The sequence below is a fragment of the Echiichthys vipera genome (assembly GCF_963691815.1).
Source record: "Echiichthys vipera genome assembly, chromosome: 21".
Taxonomy (NCBI): Eukaryota; Metazoa; Chordata; class Actinopteri; order Perciformes; family Trachinidae; genus Echiichthys; species Echiichthys vipera.
Genome location: NC_139846.1, coordinates 12,221,808 through 12,243,599, shown reverse-complemented (window position 1 = coordinate 12,243,599; position 21,792 = coordinate 12,221,808). Strand labels below are relative to the sequence as shown.

General features: G+C 40.2%; 2 protein-coding genes across 3 annotated transcripts; both read right to left on the bottom strand.

The window, feature by feature from the left end:
* Positions 1–1,452: 1,452 nt before the first annotated feature.
* On the bottom strand, positions 1,453–14,829 carry LOC310963644 (glycogenin-1-like). 2 transcript variants are annotated; one of them, XM_083936533.1, is made up of 8 exons: positions 14,716–14,829; positions 12,259–12,394; positions 11,980–12,154; positions 11,720–11,882; positions 6,559–6,685; positions 3,108–3,321; positions 2,650–2,715; positions 1,453–2,385 (listed from the first exon to the last, which is right to left on the bottom strand). In XM_083936533.1, exons 1-8 carry the CDS (start codon positions 14,720–14,722, stop codon positions 2,236–2,238), a joined length of 1,038 nt encoding a protein of 345 aa, XP_083792659.1. In that variant the 5' UTR covers positions 14,723–14,829; the 3' UTR covers positions 1,453–2,235. The 2 variants fall into 2 exon arrangements, with proteins under 2 accessions (XP_083792659.1, XP_083792660.1); XM_083936534.1 differs by lacking the exon at positions 2,650–2,715.
* Positions 14,830–16,793: 1,964 nt separating this feature from the next.
* cpb1 (carboxypeptidase B1 (tissue)) lies at positions 16,794–20,909 on the bottom strand. Its single transcript, XM_083935971.1, has 10 exons — positions 20,847–20,909; positions 20,393–20,517; positions 20,198–20,297; positions 20,022–20,123; positions 19,815–19,919; positions 19,624–19,734; positions 19,402–19,492; positions 18,796–18,998; positions 17,391–17,475; positions 16,794–17,099 (listed from the first exon to the last, which is right to left on the bottom strand). The coding sequence occupies exons 2-10, from the start codon at positions 20,443–20,445 to the stop codon at positions 16,912–16,914; spliced, it is 1,038 nt and encodes a 345-aa protein (XP_083792097.1). The 5' UTR covers positions 20,446–20,517; positions 20,847–20,909; the 3' UTR covers positions 16,794–16,911.
* Positions 20,910–21,792: the final 883 nt, after the last annotated feature.

Genomic DNA, 21,792 nt, shown 5'->3' with positions numbered 1-21,792 from the left:
CCACAACAAAAGTTATCTCAGGACACTTTACAGAGTAGGTAGAGACCAAACTCTATGACTTAGTTATGATTTACATAGACACAACAATTCCCCCGTAGAGTACGGTGGAAATGAAAACCTTCCCTATCACAGTCAGAAACGTCAGACAGACCCAGCTCTGTGGAGGACGGACATCTGTCCTGACACAATCATCTTACAAATAATAATAAAGCTAGGGGCTCGTAAGCCCTACCTGTAAGCTTTATCAAAGAGGAAAGTTTTGAGCGTAAATTGACAGAGCTTTGAAAAGTTCTGTCAATTAAGGATTTTTTTTCTTGAGTAGATCTGGGTCCTGTTGTTATTTCAGTTGTTGTGCTTTTCTTTTTCCTGCTCCTATCACATTTCCTTTCTGACATGTTGCCGCTGTACTCTCAGTAACAGTTACAGTAACAGTGAGTGACGTATCACTTGACAACAAAACTGACCTTATGAAGGCGCAGCTGATTGGGTAAATGTGTCCCATATCCATCCAATCAGTAAATGTTTTTAATGTTTCTAAGGGCCCCAATGGAAGTTTTTTTTTTCCCAGTGAGGTAAATTAGAAAAAATGATTATAGTCTGGCCTCTAGGCTGCAGCCTAGGCCAGCCTGTGCATTAATCCGCTTCTGGTCAGAGAACTCATGCTCCTTTTGAATTCAATATAAATTCATTTTGTAATCATTTACTTTTCAGTTATTTATTTTTTATCTCACTTTAAAGTCATTTGTTATGTTATCATAATGTAAGACTGTAATGTTCATTGAAAGGAAAAATGGCTGTGTGTGTTAATGTATAATGCATTATATATATATATATATATGTGTAATGTATATTGCATTATGTATATATATATATATACATACACATATATATATATACATATAAATAACACATTAATATACATTTGTTTAAAGCAGGGGTGTCCTGCATGTTTTAGGTTTCACACCTCATTCTAATGCTCTGCTCGTTACCAAGCAGCTGAAGCTTGTCACAGGTTTGTAAATGGTTAGAATCCGGTATGAGAACAGGGAGAAACCTACAACAGTGGCTCTCCAGGAGCAGGGTTGGACACCCCTGGTTTAAAGTATGATGGCGACTTTTGTACCATTGTTTGTGCCACATGATGTTTGTGAGTGTGCAAATAAAGTTGTTTTAAAAAAAGCCAGCCCGGATGTACGCAGGGTGAAACACCTTGCCTTAAACCCTTTGGTTTTAAACACAATTTTAACTGTTCTCTTGTGTAATGTGACAAATTATGGTCTAAAATATAATACACTGTGGTAGTCAAATTTAAATGTACATGTGCGTACAATTATGAACCTGCAGCTCCTGTTGAGAGAGCAGCTCAAGTGTCACACCACACCAAATGGATTATATTATAGCTCTAAATCATTATAACCCTTTTTTACAGATGAAGAAAAAACAAAACACATGCAAATTTAATGTTTTATTATTTCCTGATGAAAGGTTTTATGGTACAGACAGCATCCTGGTCAAGTAAAACACACAAGACAAAAACCTAAATGTCCTACTGAAAAGTTGCTGCAGTCAAAAAACAGATAGGATGATGGCAATACAGAGAGCAAGACTTTAAGGCACTAAGGATCTTGTTTATGGCTAAATGACCTTTAGATGTGCTGTAAACATGGTTTAGATCTATGTTAAACAGAGGCTGCTTCAATTCAAAAAGAGATCAACAGAAAAGACACACATTAATGCTCAAAAGACTGCTAGATGACTGCATAGTAGAAAAAAAAAAAAAAAAGGCGGAAAAATGGAGAATGTTCATTGGACTGCTAATCTTAGACAAAGATACAAAAGACCCAGTTCAACTCTTATTGCCACATCCTTTTAACACTGACATGGGCACAAAAAAGAGAATATTGCAAAATGGATATTGCAAATACCTTCAGAAATAGTGAATTTGTGTCGTCATAAATCTTTCCCGATTTTCTTCACAGTGTAGCAGGGTAAACAGAACAATTAGTGTTGCATAGACAAAGTCGTTCGGAATATTTAACTTTTCATCTCCTATTCAAACGGCGCTGTCTTTGGAGTATGGGGGGGGGGGGGGGGGGGGGGGGTAATGCTGGTGGAGGGAGAGACTCAACTCATTTCTAGTTGAGAAAAGAGATTTAAGCTGTTTTACAGCATTTTCTTGACCTGTGGTGACAGTTATACTGCAAGTGCCCTTTGACATCCCGCTTCATCACGGCTTTATTTGAGGAAAGAATCAAGCTTTCTCTTGATATTGTCAAAAGAGTCCATTCCCATGTAGTCTGCCTGGCCTTGCTCCCATTTTTGCTTCCGTTCTTCTGAGGACATCTGGGGTTGGAGATCTTCAGCAAGAGAAGAGAAGCTCGCATCCTGACAAAAAAAAAAAACGAAACAAAAAGGGGAGGAAAACAGAAGATGAATGCATGACGAAAAGACATAGGTCGCACTGAACACAGCCTTTCTGCTCATTGGTTTTTCAAAGCACTGAAATCGCCAGACGTAGCCGTTTCAAATTAATGGTCACAGGCAAACACACGCGGAAGCTCGTATTTTAGAGAAAGATCAGTAATAGCATTAAACCAGGTGCCAACAAACCACTATTGACTGCTAAGCTATTCCAATTTTTCACCATACCTTTTCACTTTCAAAAGTGACCACGTCACTGTACTGGATCTTTATGAGATGCATAGGAACACTTTTCTATCATCCAGAGCAAAATACAAAAAGGTAAACAGTGAAAGACAAACACATACAGTATGTGAAAGCCAAATACATGTCCTTACATAAATATGGTACAACTTTTTTCCACACAGCGTTTTCCTGCATTATGCAATCACAACAATGGAAACCCTTTTGTTTTGTTATAGAGCTGAACAATTCAGGAAACCTTGGTCAGCGTGTTGTGCGTCAGTAAAGTTGTTCTCTGTAAAAAAGTTGGTTATGTCACACTTTGAAAATCACAAAGAACCTGTTTTAACTTGACCATGAATCTACTGTTCTGCAGTAATTCTATTCATTTCCTTTTAATGTGCCATATGAATGTAAGGTGATAAAGTGATCCAGGAGAAGGGAAAATCAACCAAACAATTCACCTCCACACATCCGGAGTGGAAAGGCTGCTCTCCGTAACGCTCCTGCAGCATGGGCAACACAGCGCTGGAGTACAGGGCCCACCAGTCCAGGAGGAAGGTGGAATGCGTGTCATCATGCACACTTCCTGCGATCTGTTTGGATTTACGGTCATATGTGTAACTCCATGGCTTGGTCTTCCCTAGGAAATGGACCACCTTGGCATTCCCACCATATCTGAAATGAGTAAAATAGTAAATGACAATTAAAATGTAGCCGTCTAAGCATTTTTGTAGAGGTTTTTATTAGTTCTCCTTTAAATCAAGCTACATAGTGATTCTCATTCAGAACAACACTATGTAACTTCTGCTGAACAGTGTCCTGCACTGTGGCTGAGTATGAGTGAATGAGCTAAAACGGGCCAGTGTCTTTGCCTCCGGTACTGCTGCTCGTCCACACAACTTCACACTGTGCTTTCGTGGGGCCTGCGCAATACACCTGTTGCGTCTCCTAGCAACGTGTAAATGTCATTTGCTAACAGCTATCTATTTGAGACCAGGCTATTTTCCGGGAACAAAACCGTTGATGCTTGAAATAATAGAGTTTGCTACAATGTAACATCTCAGGTCTCCCGTTCTTCAGCTGCTCTTCGATGTACTGTAGCGAGCAGGTGGCACCCAACATGCTGCTCGTAACAGTTCACAGGGGTCCCCTCTCAATACAGCTTGCTCCAGCAGTGTGTGTGCTTTGAATAGGCCTACTTGTACTTTACTTGAGTATTTCTATATTCTGCTACTTTATACTTCTCCTCCACTCCCAGTTAAAATACTTGCTCATTGGTGAATTATGCATTTGCCGAATAACAGGAGATGGTTTATATGGCCTCTAGCTCAGAGTGACAAAAAGTATATTGTACACTATGGAATCGAGTCCATAAGCTGAACAGAGAGAAAAAGAGGGTGTACAACAACAAATAAAGGGCGTCCAACACAATGGTTAAAAGTTAATATAATGGGTGGACAGTCTAAGAGGAATTCATCCTACATTCAATCTGATGGAGTGTTTATAACCAAACCATTGGATATGGCCAATTATTTTAAATAACTAGTTTGTGGGAAAAAAAAAAAAATGATGCTCCACTTTTGTGGACAACTGTGCTGGTAGAGACTGCCTTGATGGAAAATGATTAAGAACAGTGGCTATCCACATATCGACAACTGTCTGTCTAGTCTAATTTGTCCAAAGCTTTGGAAAGAAGGAAAAATTCCCTCTGAATTAACCAATTAAAATCTTATCAATCTTAGTAAACTGCTTGAGAGGATTGTATCTAAAAAGATTTGAAATTACTTTACCATAAAGTAATTTCAAATCATTTTATCATTTAATAGATAATGCACAACATGGCTATAGAGATGGACATTCCACATGTAGAGCACTAGGTAAGATGACTGATGATTTGCTAATGGGGATTGATAAACATTTGGGTGTTATCGTGTGCAATTTTATTCGTTTTTACTTCAGTTTTTGATCTTGTAGACCATACATTGCTGATTGATAAATTGAAATGTTACTGTTTTGGTTCAATGGCTGTCTTTTGTTTTGAGAGTTATTTATCTGACAGAACTCAACGTGTATATTTAAATGGTACGCTATCGAGCAGCAAAAGGTGGAAGCTGTAGTTTGCTGCAAGGCAGTTCTTTGGTATTGTATGCTGATGACACCACATTATATTACTCTATAAATACACTATAGGAGAACTTCACTCTGTCCTCTCAAAGGCCCAGGGACTACAGATGAAATTTAGCGAGGAGCTAATTCTGGTACGGCTGAGAGCCGTGCATTGTCCCTGTTAAATAAACTAAATTACAATTAGAAAAAAAAGGACATATGCTGTTTCTGAGTGGGTTGTAAGTAACAGACTGGTTTTGAATATCTTTATAATTAAAAAATATTGTCTTTGGTCCACGACAGTCAAGCAAATAATCATATACTTAACTTACAGATTTCAGGACAATCAATTAAACAAGATGATAGAGTAAGACTTGTGGGCGTTACCCTTAGTAATACACTTTGGTTGTCTGAACATAATCAAATTGTCGCCAAGATGGGTGGAAGTACTGCTGCTGTTGTTGTTGGGAAATGTGCTACCCATTTAACACTTGCAGGTCACAGGCAGGTATTACAAACATTAGTGTTGTGTGGGCTTATAAAATTATAAACAGCTCAAAATAGGGCCGCAAGTGTTGACCGAATGCCCCGTCTTGAATGGCTGAAGGTTTCTCATAGGATATTCAGCAGTTTATTGTTATTTATTCAAAATATTATTATTCACAACAAGTATTCTACAGCTCTTTCTAATCAGATTCCTTATAATGCTGATGTTCACCACTACAGTAGCAGAGCTTCAACACAAGGTCTACTTGCATTTCCACAACCAATAACTAATTCAATGAAAAGTACCGTTGTATATAGAGCCATTTCGTGATGGAACCCTCTTCCTTTAAATATTAGGACTATTCCAAGTAAAAAAGCATTTAAGAAACATGAAGAGTTACTTTCCGGATTTAAGAGTTTATATTACCTTTTTTTAGAAATGTATTTTTCTTGTAACTGGATCTGTGTATGTTTTGTAACTGGATCTGTATATTGTTGTTTTAAAAAGGACCCGAGGAAGACTAGCCTGGCGTTGGTGCGTCGGCTAATGTGGATCCCCAATAAACAATATGGAGTTTTTGATACTGCTGTCCCTTTTATTATCACGACCTGAAACTGCAATTTAAATTTCAAGCAACTGTAGTTGCTACTAAATAACTTAGTACTGGCAAACTACACATGTGCACAAATTAATCTGAAACCGGCCCTGGGGCCCTGGGGGGTTGTTTTGTTGTGTTTGCCAGAGCTCTTAAGCACTACTATTGCAGACAACTGACATGTTTATCACCTCTGTCATACTGATTTGGATGCCAGGAAAATGCCAACATTAGAGCTTGTTGATGAGGTTTGTTTCTATGGAGGAGAAAGGTTTGGACACACAGAGCTAGTGAGGATGGGAGGGGGAGCTTAAGAGGGAGCGCACAATGACCAGTCCTAGAGGCAAACATAAAAGGTCTTTAAATAAACCACCCTATTTTAGGATTTCGTCTCAGCTGTTGGGAGCTCAGGGTGGATATCCAACCCAGTGCTGATCCCTCCTGGGTGATGCCCCAGCAGAGGCGCTGGAATCCAACTGCTCATCTCACTCGTAACCTGATGTCGTCAGGATGTGACTACGCGCTCATGTGATCCAGTGTCTGCTTACACATTGGCTTTGCATCCAATACGCAAGATTTATTTTGTCACATTCGCAGACTCTGCTGTTGTATACTACAACTATCTTTTGGAAGAATATACGCTCTAGCAGCTTAAAACGGTAGAAACACAGCTAACTATGGTGTGAATGTTTTAGAAACATACCCTTAGTAGACAGACACTTACTGCTTGAATGCTGGAAGGTAAGTGTAGATGGCTATGCTGCTGAGGTTGTAGATAAAAGGGAGGTGTTTTGATATATCAGCTGTTGCCCAGTTGCTGAAGAAGCCATTCAGGACACCTTGGTCTCCTCCTGCAATAGAAAAGTGGCGGGGGGTCAACATATGGCAGTTTATTGTACTTATCTGAAACTGCAGATTTGTACAGATTATGGATAAATGCTAAACGTCTACACACAGCCAAACTGTGTTCCATTCCAATTTTTTCCAACTCTGATTTTCATTTGCAGGTATTTAAGATAGCAAGTCAGTGTTGATCCACATAACAAATAGCAGATTTACTTCACAAAGACTTATTATTAAATCCATTATGGGGTCAAAGATGAAGCTTGTTCTTGTGCAAAATCCCAGTTGGCACTTACATTTTCAAAAATGTGTCTTCAGGGATGGAAAACTTGAAGTAACTTCAAGTTAAAAGAGAGAGTGAGAGTGCTTTTTGTCTGATTTAGCAGCGTGAACATGCTGTGAGAAACTGTTAAGGTGGCACAACAGCCAACTTAGCTTCCAAATGCTTTGACAGGTTTAGCAGATGACTGGATAGCTTTTTTGAAAAGGAGAAGCAATGTTCAGTTGAACGCTCTTGCCTACCTGTGACAGCCAGAGTAATTAGTCTTTCTGCTTACGCTGTTCTACATTAATAAGCAGTGTGCTGAGATCAGTCCAGACAAGCTGTTCCCACACATTCAGAGTATAGAGATAGATATCCTTCCTTCAGAAAAAAACGTGTGGCTGTTATGAAACAAAATTATTGGACTTGCTAAAAAAGGAACAAGCAGATCTGAATAAGTTTTCCTCACTGGCAAAATCATACCATAGCACATACCAGTGTAGATTTATAGTGAGCACAGTAGCTGTACAGAACGTTAGAGACATGATGTGTAGGACATGTCTGTCGCATATGCATTACTGTCGACACCCTACTCTCCACTGATGGTAAAATATCAAAAGGTATGTATGGATTCTTTGGCTAATCCACCACTGCGGTGAGGATTTATTGTATTTGACAAAGATGGATTGCTTGCTGTTTGCTCACTGACCTCCAATGCTTCCAAAGTTCAAAGTTAGTCTGCTCAGCAACACCAGAGGCCTTCTTATAGGCTGCAGTATCACAGCCTGTAAGCAGGTGACAATGCTAGTGTACCTACATCATTTATATTCTTCCACTGAGTGTGAAAATTGTTGAAGGTTGCACCACTTATGGAAGGTTTATAAGAGTTTTTGGTTGAAAATATCTGCTTGTTGTGTCTGGAAATAACGGATGGCAGTGGTGTGACTGTACCAAAATGGTTAGGTTGCCACAAAACAAAAACAACTTAAAAAGATGCGAAAATGCACTTAGAAGAACTGCTGAGTATGATGACTTCTATATCTCTCAAAAAAGGGTATTGATAAAGAGTGTGATTTTGGTACCACTATCAGCCATCCAGGTATTGTGCCTGCACTTGTTTTGAAAAATGTCAAAATCTCCGGCCCTATTCATGACAACTCAAGTTTAAGTAATACAACTAGACAAAAGTATTTTAAGCGCTTTGTCTCTATACTGGTGACTTGAATTGCCCTCTGGGATAACACTTAGTATGCACTTGAGTTGTCGCAGGTCCTAGGGACTCAATTGGAGGGCTGGATGACCACTCTCTCTCTCTCTCTCTCTCAATTTAGGTAATTTAGAAGTGGGGCAGTCTTTGTCATGGCGGTGGCTTACATAAACACAGTACTCAGGATAGCTTGGGGTCCAGGGATGAATGTGACATTAAATGGGTCAGTTGCTGTATAAAACCAGCTCTGAAGCTGTTTTTTTATTTAGTGAAAATCTCCTCTCTTACATCATCAAATCTGACACAGACCAGCCAGAACACATGACACAAGCTCATTGACTATTCATGCTAAATTGCACCACTTGGTTGCGATACAGCAAGTCAGAGGTGTCAAACGGATCCAGTAAAGGGCTGCTGTGGCTGCTGGTTTTCATTCCAAACAAGCAAGAACACATCTAATCCAACAAATCAACTGTGTGAAGGCAATTCAGGGGATTGAATAAGTCAAGTCAGATGCATTCCTGCTTGGTTGGAATGAAAACCTGCAGCCACAGCGGCACTTTACTGGACCAGTTTGACACCCCTGCAGTAAGTCATTGGACTGACAAGATGAGATGTTGGCCTTTTATAGAACTTTCACATATAACTCCTAAAAAGCACAGTGCTGTACAGTCTGTGAAAACCACAGGCTGCTACAGTTTAAAATAACACACATAGCTGCTGTTTGTCCGAACCCACAACTCTACTGGGATTTTCAAAGTTAATATGGGGCCGAGGGTCTTCATTTTGAGGGGATGAGCAGAGCTCAGCAAGAATGTGCATCTACCCCTGCCAGTTTGTCTTGGCAGTAGACAACACTGAAGCCACAGACGCAAAGACAGATATTCTGGGTTCAACCACTGAAACGATTTTCTGTTGTCTTTCCTCAGACACTTTTAATATCATTCATGAACTGCATGAGAGACAGAGCTACACATGAATACATCATGTATTCCTTATAGTAGAGTGGAACTGAAATGCTAAAGGGCAGAGAAACTTGCACTCACGCCTCAGTGCACATGAAAAGACCGTCCCTGGCTATAAATAAGACAGCTTTACTCATTAGTATGCCACCAGGCATACAGACGCTGACATCTCAGTGAAAGATTAGATGAAAAGATATGAATAAAATGACACTGAAATTCAAATGTATTTTCATTGACAAAGAGGCATCTTTCCTGGGAAAATTAAGACAACAATGTCTTTGTCTCTGATTGTGATGGAATAATTAAACAGTGGCGGCGGCCAGAATCTGTCGGCACTTGAAAGCACTGGCCACTATTAAACAGACTAATTGGTTTGTCGAATGAACTCTCCCTGATGGAATCTTTCACAGTATAACAAAAGGAGAACAGCTTGTCATTTAATGTTAAAAAAGTTTACTGCTACTAACAAGGACAAGCCCCAGTTCTTCCGAGCCCTACTGTAAATTGAATCCGGTTTTGTTTATTCCACAACTGTTTCATTTGTCTAGTGAAATTTTGAGTTCCTGAGTAAACAATGTGTTTGATTAGAGCCTAGTATCGCATTGCCTGACCCATCTCCACAGTGCTGTGTCAGAGTTAACATTCTGTGATAAGGGAAGAAAAAAATATATCGGCCTGGCTTGTTTGTATTTCTTTAAGCCTATCACGATCGTCCTGGGCGGCGCTGCAAATGCATTAATGGTGTCCTTGCAAAATGATCGCGGAGACAGCAGAAGGGGACATTTGGCATGCCTCAGGTTTGGAGTTATCTCCATTGTAATGCTCAACCTAACCAAAGTATTAAACTTTGGTTATGTAATTAAGACTGTGATATGTGGCTGTAAAAAAAAAAAAGCTAACACCTGAACCTTGAGATAAGATTATTTTGTCAAATCCCAGTTAAGGTTCTACCTTATTCATTGGCTAATAAATAAAAAGTTATAACAGTTTTGGAAAAGTGCTGCGAAAGTGTTGCGATTACATAGTTTGTCCAGCAGAGAGCACTGACAAGTTTATTTTTCAGTACCTATCTTATTAAGAAATTTAGGCTATTTATTAAAGAATGGTCCTTTACATTATGTGTTTATTGTTATTCATTTTAATAATCTGACACGACAAGTGTCTCAGATTTCACACTAAAAATCTGTCTGCAGTTAAAATTGACATTGACAGAAGCAGCAGATGATTCTCTATTAATACCTGTGCAGTATTTAAAAATATGTAACATCATTTTGTGAACGATTAAGTCCAAGGTTCTAGTTTTACTGAACCTGTGTATTTGAAAAGATATGCGTGACTGCGGTGACGTAACTGTATAAATTCATTGATCTTACGGTGGATTAAAGTTCTGTCATGGTAAAAATGGCAATGGCGGTCAAGTGTTAGGATCCTAGGAATGTTCAGAAACTGCTGTAACTTGTTCTGGAAAGTGTAGGTTGTAAACTCGCAGTACACTATTACAAGCACGGACCGATGATCTTGTCAGCTTCTGATTTGAGCGGCTTAGTAAACCTGATATGGAGCCAAAATGACAACCGCAATTCAGTTACAGTACGCCTCACAGACAAGAGTTTCTGAATGTCAACCACTGCTCTGTGCAAAACACGGCCTCTCAAATTTAACTTCCACCCCTCCCCAATGAGCTCCTGAGAATAACTCAGCAGAGCGAGACAGTCTGACAGGAGAGCCTTGTGCCCGGGCACTGGGCTAGATAAAAGGCCTTACTTAGAGCAAAAGATAAACAAGCTCGGTTTAACATCATGTTACTGAGAACTCAATGATACCCAAAGCTGGTCAAAGCCTGAATGTTTGAGTATGACTGCAAAAAAAACTCAGCAGTGGTAAACCCGAAATCTTGCGTTTCTAGACCTATTAAATCAGTTTTTGTAATGAATTTGGCAATGGAATGTGAACTGTCTATTTTGAAAGAAACTTGTACATGACACAAATGCATCTTATCCAGGACCAACATGTAGAAATGTGCTTAACAAGGACAATTGAAAATGGGTATATCGAGTTAAAAGGAATAGTTGGAAATATTCTTTGAAATACATTTATTTGCTTTCTTGTAAAAGATGTGAAAGTTAAAACCACTTTTATTTCAAAACATGTCCGTTAAACATGTTACTACAGCCAGGAGATGGTCAGCCCAGCTTTGCAAAAAGACTGATGGAAAGAGCTAGCATGGGCCATCCTAAGGTTCAAAATATTCACCAACCAGCACTTAATTAACACATTATATTTTGTTTGTTTAATTCCTACAAATCTGGCATTTGAAATAACAACCAGTTTTGGTTTTAGTGGGGGTTATATTTTGTGCTAGTGTTCATCTTCTCATCCAATCCTCGGTGAGAAAGCAAACAAGTATACTTTACAAAATGTGGAAATATTAAGCAGGGCTGAAACCACGTAAAAAAAGAAGAAGATAAGCTCATTGCATGTTTCCATAGCGATGTCTTAAAATGACTTGATTTGCCCAACCACCACTCCAAAATCCAATAATGTACAAGATTATAAAAACAGAAAAAAATCTTATATAAAACATCAAAATGTGCTGTTGTCGACTTACCGTCAAAGCTGCCGTGTTCTGTACAGTACTGTAGCAGTTTACCATAGGTCTCCAAAGACGGACGAAAAACGAACACACCGGAGTTGAAGCAGTCGGGCCAGCCAGGGTCAGGAGCAGCGGACAGCTCCTCTCTGTCAAACAGCTCGTCTATATTTGAAAGCACCTAGGATGCACACACAAATAATAGACAGAAGATAAATAGTTACAGCACAACATCTTGAATGTGTCTTACTCGAGCTAACACGCTCAGTTAGTCTCACCAGTGTGTCTGCGTCCATGAAAACACATTTGGAGTAATGTGTGAGGGTCCAGCAGTGGAGTTTGGTGAAGGTGACGCCAAGGTCAGGCCTCTTCATCATGGCCAGGTGTGCCACGTCACCGCTGTCTAGCACATCCACCATCCTCACCTCGTCAAAGATTCTCTTCAGCACGGACCTGATGATTCACAATACTATAGCATGAATCCCCATTAACAATGCAGTTGAAATCGAGGCTTGTGATTTAGAAATGTTGCGCCACTGGGAGGTAGGATTTCTTACTGGCAAGGTTCTGACATCTGTGGACCAATGAGCGCCACCAGCTTCTTGGATGTGTTGTGGTTGCGGAGGGACTTGCCCAAGACCATAGCTCCCCGAGCATAGTTGTCATTGGTAGCCAACGTCACAAAAGCCTGGTCTGTAGAGGAAAGAAAATGTGACGTCAAAGACGATTACAATCATTAGCTATTGATCTGAGGGGTTAAAGTGTTCAAAAACACTTTATTGAAAATAACGTAGTTTACTTTTACTTTCTACAATAGAGAAACATACATACATGCCTGGAGACTTGGATCTATGCACATTATAACAGATTAATATATTAGAAATATATTTGATGGTAGACTTACAAGTGTGATAAGCGTGTCCTGTTTAAATATTGTCTTACTTTATCTACCTCACACTTGCTGATCCTCTGTGCCTTTTTTTCCACTTTGGTACTGACCTTGTCTACTTGGTGAAATATTTCAACAAATCCCAGCAAACGAGTCACAGAGCCAAATTAATATACAAGTCAAACATACAGTAGCACAGTACTGTAAGTGCAAAACGCTGAGCTCCAGTTGAGATGAAGGACAATAGGGATAAACGGTGTGTGTCTAACAAGCAGCTATTATACGACCGACACACTGATGCTTTAAAAGAGTTGAATGTTTTTCAGAGATTTAACTACAATGTGACTGTGCTGCAAACCTCTTGTTATGACACCACATCTTTCATGTTTGCCCAGCAGGAATATAAGACATAAGGTAAGCTAAAAAAACAGCAACAAAAGCCCAAAAGTGTAACTGCAATAGCAGAAACAAGTAAAAGCATCTGGGAGCTTAATGTTCCATCCAATGCATACGTTTAAAAAAAGGTAACGGTTATTTCAAATACTGAAAATGAAGCAGAGTTTCCACGAGCATTATAGCCTCTGCAGGAGATCTCTCACTCGTTTCAAGAGAAATAAGAATTCAGTACCACATTAAATGTCTCATTAAGGTGAATTTTATTTGCAGTGTGGTGCCTACTCTGTACCACCACCTCTGACAGAGGGGAGGGAAATCTGTCAGCTACCTGCCAAGTCAGGTCTCAGGAACAAAGACCGGCCTGTGAAAGAACACATAAACTGGGATGATGAAATCAGCGCGGCCGCTGGGGGGCTTGTGTGACTGTAGCATGTGGGCCAACGTGAATCCCACTTGGATTGTATACCAACCTCTTGGCATTCTCCTACCAATAATGGTCAAAAACAGTAAGGCCGTATAAAAATGTTGATGGTAGGTCAGAGAGGTTTTGCCAGGAAAAGTTGCTCTGTTTCACTGGCTGAACACGTGGCCACACCTCCTCTCACACCCCCTTTTCAATGGGTACAAGAAGTGCTGTTTTATTCATGTGCATAGCCTGACATGAAACACATCACAATTTAAGTAATTATCCTTCAAGTCATCTTCTCAGCCAATCCTTGGCAAGAAAGCAAAGAAGTATACTTTCCAAAATGTGGAACTATTAAGTAGGGCTGAAACCATGTCAAAAAAAAAAGGGAGATATGCTCATCGCATGTTCCCAAAGCGATGTCTTCAAATGACTTGATTTGCCCAACCACCATGCCGAAATCCAGCAATGTACAAGATTATAAAAACAGAAAAAAAATCATGCATAAAACATCAAAATGTGTTGTTGTCCACTCTGTTTCACTGGCTGCACACGTGGCCACACCTCCTCTCACACCCCCTTTTCAATTGGTACAACAAGTGCTGTTTTATTCATGTGCATAACTTGTCATGAAACACATCATAATTAAGGTTGAACCGCAGCCTGGGCTCAGTGAAGTCACAGTCCAGGCTTTAGACACCCACTTTCACACCCCCAGTAAGATTATACTTCATGTCAAGTGAGAGTTGGGCAATGGAGAATCATGACATACACACAGCACCACAGGGTTTCCTAAAACTGAGGTCTGGAGACCTGAGAGGCGTTCACTTGCAAAAGGATTACATTTTGCCATAATGTATTTGATTCAAAGCTTTCACCAGTAAATAATAATAACAAAAAAGTCTTACACATCGCAATTGTCGGTTGACAAAAGTTTTTTTTTCTAGAATACTGCAACAGTTTTTACTCCACATGACGGCTGGAGTGCATAAAGCCACTGGTGCCACGGTCATGTGTGGCTGTCATGTACGGTCACCATGTTTCAGATATGGCCGACACGCTGTGAAGCAGCTGGTCGCTCTGATAAACAGCAAAACACATGGAAACACCATGTACTTTTTACACATTGTGCACTGATACTTCGGCCCACTCCGGGGGGCTGTTGCCGCACCAACATTAGCCTATGACTCAAACAAACAACTCTAACGACGCACTATTTTCTCAAGCGTTACACAGCCTTTCCACAACTTCACTGAAAACACTTTGAAGGTAGCCCTCCGACAACGGAACGGCGCGGTTTGAAAGTGTTAAAATGTCACATACCAGCCATGACTGAAGAAGTCGAAGCTACGTCGTAGCCCGGACTCGAAGACACAGCAGCTTTGCGTGGGAGAAGAAAAAAAAGGACCGACCAAATGTACAGAGGTGGATTTATACCAGCATGACAGTAGCCAGTGGCAGCGTCATGTGACCGTCTCCACACACCCACCTGCCCCCAACATGAGCCTCCACACCCCCCCGGTAGGTCAGCGGGTTCAACTATTCCCAGGTTTACAAAGTATTCAGTGTATTCTTGGTTTTAGTTTTTATGTGCTTGTTTACTATTTCTATACATATAAATATGTATCTATATTTAATTGTATGTGTTTCTTTCCAATGATTTTTAACGGTTTATGTAAAGGACTCTGAATTACCTCGTTGTTGAATGGTGCTTGCCTCGCCTTGGCTAAATGTAGAAGCACATGTAGCTATCATTTGTTTCATTCACTCATAACAGACTCTTTATTCTTTTGGGACTTTTTTGTAAGTTAAAGTTTTCTTGTTTTGCTCACTAACCTTGAGTCAAACATAATTTCACATTGTCACGACACCGCCCTGCAGCCTTGACCTTTCGAGCAGCCGCCATGTCGCTTCCTTGGCTGGTGTCATCTTTACTCTTGATGACAATAAAGAGATGGTGGTGATGCTCTGATGAGGTGCTGAGAACAGGGACAACATGTTCCATACTAAACGTTTAGTGTTTTGTCGCCATCTTGTGGAATAAAGACAGTATAACAAGACGGTGACGAGACAAACGGGGGCAGTTGTGGAGCTCCCCGGCCCTCCTGTACTGTGTTACACAACAGTGAATTATTTTTAGTGGTCTCAGTGGAGCTCTTGAGTTAATCCTCACATGAAGTGGTGTTTTGGACATGGGTCTAATACTTAGGGGAATGGGGGTCAACTGTATCTTATTTTTTTACGTTTAAATAAAAAGCAGCATTAGGTGAGTGTAGTTTAAATGCACATCTAATGGGATATTACCATAACTGCATGACTGCGTACCTATGTTCCCTGGGTCCTATGTTCCCTGCTTTGTATGTGACCGGGGAACATCTGACCCTTTTTTAAGAAAAAGGTAGGATGTTCCCCGGTCTTTTATTTTTTCCACAATTGGGGCCAAATTCCCTGTAAAAAAAGGCTTATACTGTATAGACCCTAACACTACCCCATACTTCTGACCCTAACCTAGCCCTAACAAAATGCTAAATTAATCAGCGGAGGCAAGAGGTTCCTCCGATTGGGGAACATAGGACCTGGGGAACATACTACCCCTGGAACATAGGGATGACCCCCTTTTGGGATGGTTAGGAAGCCTAGCCTATAGGAAAAAAAACAACCTTTGAATCACATGAAATCTTGATTTTGCAAATGTTTATAAAGTTGCATTTGTCATAATGTCACAAAAGCAATGGCTGAAACTCAACCTCCTGCTTCAGAAATGTGTGCCAGTGCAGTTAAACTCCCTGCTGGTCTTTGGCTCCTTTATTTTATCCACTCAGGCAAATGCTTGGCAGAGTGGGGATGCTGCCAAGGAGCAGCTCTGTGGGTTTCACGTGCTGTGCTGCTGGACTAAAATCCTTAAGAGATACCCCCAGCTGCCCAACCTCTACCACTGGAACAGTGCCAGCTGCACGAGAGGGATCACCATGGTTCAAAGGGCCTGATACGGTAGATAAGTAGTTGTTCTTGTGTCTTGTGTGCTTTTTTGAAATAAAAGCATTTGTCTATAGTTAAGAATATACGCAGAATTGTTCAGAGGAACACACGGATGGGTTTCAGTTTTTTCACCATGTTTTCTTGGGCCATGAGAGAGTTTTTTAAAGCAAATTATTTTAATTTTTTTATATTTACACAAGGCTTCTGGCCTAATAGTGATGGCTGTGAGGTGTTTATTATTATTTATTATTTATTCACCATACATATACTGTTTTGTTTTATATTTTCATACAAATGACAAAGGCTCAGTTCATCAGACACTATATTATCATATACACATAAAAAATTGATTCAGGGTGTGGGGATGGATCATTGATTTTATTGTTTGCACTCATCTTGACATTCTGTCAAGCACAGCGAGGAAACATGGCAGGTGGTGCCTGTATCCATGGATACGGGCTGGAGATGGCTGAGAGGTTGGAGGGGCTGGGGGCTGGTACAGAGGAGCTGAGTTGGCAGGGGTCCTGGCAGTTCCGCTCTTTAATAGAGGTTCTTCTGCACGTAGGCGGCGATGTACTTGACGGCCAGCATGGTCTCCTCGCATGTGGGCTTGATCTGAGACTCGGGCAGCAGGAAGCCATAACGACCAGTGTCACGCAACTCAAAGGTATAGGAATACTTCACTCCCAGGTCGTAGGCCCAGTCATCAGAGCCTCCAGCAGCGGGGTCTGAGGGCAGATAAGGAGAGGGGGATTATTCAGAGAGGCATATGCTGATGACCTGGGACAGCATGGATGTGTTTTCATACAACTACTGCTTTCAGGGGCCAGAAAAAATCCTTTGTTGCTAGAAATAGCTTTCACTCGTGATAGCTAATTCCCCATCTCTCAAAGGAGGTTTAAGCATTGTGAACACATCATAATGCATTTAATAATAGGTGGAAAATAAAATATCAAGCTTCCTCCAATACACTATATTCCCATGGAGACCAATGCAGCTGCATTATTTGCTGTACTTACAGATGGTTGCAGCACCGGGTCCACTGGTGTAGCGAGTACCATACAGACTGCGCAGAGCAGCAGAGGCTCCTTCAGCAACCTTCATCTACAGATAAGAAACAGAAGTCAGATGTGTTAAAGGGTGAATCAGCAGACTTTTTTTTATTATGTAACTTAATACTTTGACATATCTGAGCCTGTTTTATTCCTGAAATTGCGAGTTTCAGACCACATCAAAGAACAAGTTAGTACTGGTCGTACCATAACAAGTAAGGCTGTATCATCAAAACACTCGAGTGTAATCAATTAGGCAATATAACATTTTACTGCTTATGAATTCAGCGTTTGATCTGTGTATAAAATTATATTAGTAATGATTTTAAAAGTTGAATAAACTAATAAGACTGTATAAGAAAGTTAAAGAAAAATAAATAACCAAACAACTATTAAAATACAGCTTGTAGTAAGAAGAGTAAACATGTTGTTTTTGCTCTTCAATGTCCATTACACTTGTTTAAACATTTTTTAAAAAACTGATATTACAGACACTAGTAAAACCCTTCAGTGAGTTCCAACAGGAAATTAAACCCCTAGAGAAATGCACAAACAGGAAATGATATTTCTGGAAGAACATATGAGTTATGACGGATCCCCAGAGCTCTTTTGTTCTGTGAAGTGCCAGCAGAGAGTTTAAATTACGAGTGAGTAATAGAGAGACAGAGACATGTGATCTGCTTCAGTTAGTGTGAGAGCTGGAGCAGGGGTGTGAGTGTTAACTGTACACCCCAGTGAGAGGTAAAAGAGCCATGAGAATGAGGCATATGAGCTGAGAGTAAATGATTTGCAGCAGCTAAGTGTGGTCTTTAGATTAGAGTCATTATGGGACTGGTTTGAATTCTTGCTGAAGCTTTTGGAAACACTTTTAGCGATATTCTAATCAGTTCCTATTATAGTCATTATTATTATATTACACCTTTGTTCTGTCAGTTTTTGATTTGCTGCTACTCTTTGAATTGAGATGCACACCTTACTTGAAATGCTTCCAATTATAAAATCTGCATCTCATGAATGTGATCCCCCCCCAAAAAATGTGAATCTAGTATTGTGAATACAATACTTATATTGCAGTACCTTATTTACCTTTGATACTTGTCTGATAATCAGTATACAAAGAGCCAGATTGATCATAAATGTAACATAGCTATGTTTTATGCAGTTCATCTATTGTTATTGCGTTCCCAATGCATACAACTCCATTAAAACTGTATAAACAAGGCCGCCACACCATAGCGATGCATATTACACTGTCATGACGAATAATTATACAGTCATTGTGACTCACCAAGCATGTTCATTTATGTTGTCACTTTCCTTAGTCAGCTGTACTGTATGTGCAATACGCCATTTATGTCAGATAACGACTTACCAGCTCACTGTGGTGTGCAGCCAGCTCAAAGGTGTAGGAATAGGGGAAGAGCAGCAGCTGGGAGTAGGAGTGGACGGTGATGTAGGCCTTGATGATGGACTTGTTCCTGCGGATAAAGTCGGCAACGTTCTTGACCTCGATCTCAGACTCAGGTTTGTACCCACAGAAAGTGTCGCTACAGGGGTTGCTGGAGGCTCCAGTGGCTGTGGGGAAAATCACATTGTTGAAAACCTAATAATAGATAATTCAATTCAATCAAAAAACATCTTCAAATGCATTGTGACAACACTTAAAGGAGCGCTTTTACACATGAAGTTCAATTTACTTGAGTACTATACGGACTGACAGTTGCAAAAAATTTGAATTTCAAAGATGTGGGTGTTTTTAATGAAATAAATAATAAAAGTTGCATTATGGGAAATGTAGGATTCAAATTTTATGGGGAGTGACTCATACTAGGCACTAAAAGTCCAGCCTGTGCAAGGCCGATTTTGGGTGTTTAAAAATAGAAATCTGTTTCACATATAAACCCCATCTTTATGGAAGTGCAATATAAAATCGCTGGAAAACCCCTTTAAGATATAACCATGTTTATGTTGCACTTACTGCACCATCCAGCGTTCCAGTTCCTGTTGGGATCGGCACCAATGCAGCTGGATCCAGATTTCCTGGAGCGAGTCTTCCTCCACATCCTGTTCTAAAGTCCCCCAAAACAAAATAAACATGTCAGGCAAGCATTTATCAAATCAAATAATTCTTTAAGATAAACAAGACAGCGTGATCTCCATTGGGCGGGACTATAAGCTTAAGCTTGAAGTTAGAACGTACGCTCTTGTGGGTGTAGTCGTAGCCATCAATGTTAAAGACGGGCAGAACAAAGACATCCATCTGGTTGAGCAGGCTGGTCATCTGAGTATCTTTGCCATAGGTGGACAGAGCCTGAGGAAGATACAATTTTTGTGCTGTTATTAGTAGAAGTCTTTGTATGCTTGTCATGCCCACCCTGGTGTTTTCCTTACCTCCTTGACAAACCACTGGCAGAAAGCAGGGGAGATCCACTCCCTAGCGTGGATACCGCAATCCATGAAGATAGCGGGCTTGGTGGAGCTGGATTTCTTACCGAGCTGTGGTTGTTCAAAGATATCGTTTGTTAGATATAATCAGTGGTATACTATACCGAACTTCTTCACACAAGGGATCGATATAGCAGATAAGTCTTTAAATACCTTGAGGACGGTCATGGGGCGTCCCTGGTAGGTGCTTCCAATAACCTGCTTGCTGATCAGATTAGGATTGGAGGAGGCAATGGAGGAGATCCAGGACTGGACCTGAAATTAAAAGGAGTTAAAATAGGAACAGGTAATAGTCCATTCAAATTGCAACTGATCTTTTTTTCTCTTACTTTGTCCCAGTTGTTGTACTTGGTGTAGCTGTGGGCTCTGGGAGAGGGCTTGTTGTCAGCCTGGGCATCAACGGCAGACTGCAGATCCTCAATAAGGATACTGAAGAGGGATTCATTACCAAAACAGTTTTACATTCACAATAAAACCTTGTGTTCAGATTAATATTCATTTTGCATATTTGCCTGGTGACCTACTCGTGCTCGATGTCATTCTGCTGCAGGATGGTGTACACCATATCCAGGTACATTGCAGGCACATGGATGTCCACATCAATGTCGATGGTGACCAGCTCAGCGCTCTCAGGGCTCCAGAAGTCAACCTGCAGATGGCGCCAAAGTCAAACACTTGAGCATATTGAGATATTCAGATGTGAAATCCAAAATTCAGCCTCTCAATTGACGATGAGCTGAAAGACATTGTTACTGTGAAGTGAATATGAGATGCCACAGATCTAGCTGTGTAGACAGTATTTGATCCATGCATTCAAAAGAGGTGCAATAAGATATGATTTGCATGTCTGAACGTGTAGTAAACTGACCCAAAATAGTAGGTCCCATTTGGCCACTTGCCCCATTATCAAAAAATTAAACCCATGTAGTGAGCAACGCATTATAAGGTGTGGGTGTGTGAGAGGAGGCAGCAAGCTACCTCGATGCTCTTAGCTAGGTCCTTAATGAGGGTCACATGGTCATCAAGCACAGGCTTCAGACGGAAGACTTTATCTCTAGGGAAGAGAAAAAGAGAAATCAGAAATACAGTACAATAGCCACAGTGTTGTTCACATTACTGGGCAGTCTCTCTCTATATTTATACTGCATAGTAAAATATATAGAAAATGCAAATTGCACAAGTGCTAGCCAAAAGAATTAAATGTGTTGTGATTGTTTTTTACATGTTCAATTCCACTTCTTAAATCATTTCACAATATAGTTTGTATTAATTGAATTGAAGCTGCAAAAAGCTGTAGTGGTCCAGTTTTTTTGGGAGGCCTTACAGCAGTTGAAGGATTAATGGTTTGTACAGGAAGCCTGTGAATGTTCTCATTCGTCCAGGTCATCGTTATCCTCAAAGCAATTTCAGTCAAAAACAACTGGACAAACAACCAGTCCAGTTGTTTTTGACTGAAATTGCTTTGAGGATAATGGTTTGTACAATACTACCGAAGTAGCTTTCAGTTTTTCATTCTGTCTGAGGACAATGTTGAAAAACCTGTTTTATAAACATGACAACCTCTTGCTTTAACAGCAAATCTAAGAAATTGTCATTAATATTGAAATTAATATACTCTCACTTGTCTAATAGCATTGAGTTGAAGGTATTCTATGCACATCAAGTAGGTGCAAGGATGTCTAAAGTAAAATTCAATTCAATTCAATTCAATTCAATTTTATTTATAGTGCCAAATCATAACAAAAGTTATCTCAGGGCACTTTACAGACTAGGTATAGACCACACTCTATGACTTATTTATGATTTACATAGACCCAACGATTCCCCCGTAGAGTACTGTGGCAACGAAAACCTTCCCTATAACAGGCAGGAACATCGGACAGACCCAGCTTTGTGGAGGACGAAACAAAGGCCTGCAAACTTA

Bases quoted from the DNA above. Each gene is read 5' to 3' on its own strand.
- cpb1 (XM_083935971.1), bottom strand. From the start codon at position 20,445: ATGTACCTGGATATGGTGTACACCATCCTGCAGCAGAATGACATCGAG. The intron at 20,124-20,197 runs GTAAGAGAAAAA...TTTTAATTTCAG, and splicing joins AGTACAACAACTGGGACAAA to GTCCAGTCCTGGATCTCCTC. The intron at 19,735-19,814 runs GTAAGGAAAACA...TATCTTCCTCAG, and splicing joins GCCAGTGGTTTGTCAAGGAG to GCTCTGTCCACCTATGGCAA.
- LOC310963644 (XM_083936533.1), bottom strand. The intron at 3,322-6,558 runs GTAAGTGTCTGT...TACTCATTTCAG, and splicing joins TACCTTCCAGCATTCAAGCA to ATATGGTGGGAATGCCAAGG. The intron at 2,386-2,649 runs GTATGGTGAAAA...TTTTTTTGTCAG, and splicing joins TCACTTTTGAAAGTGAAAAG to GATGCGAGCTTCTCTTCTCT.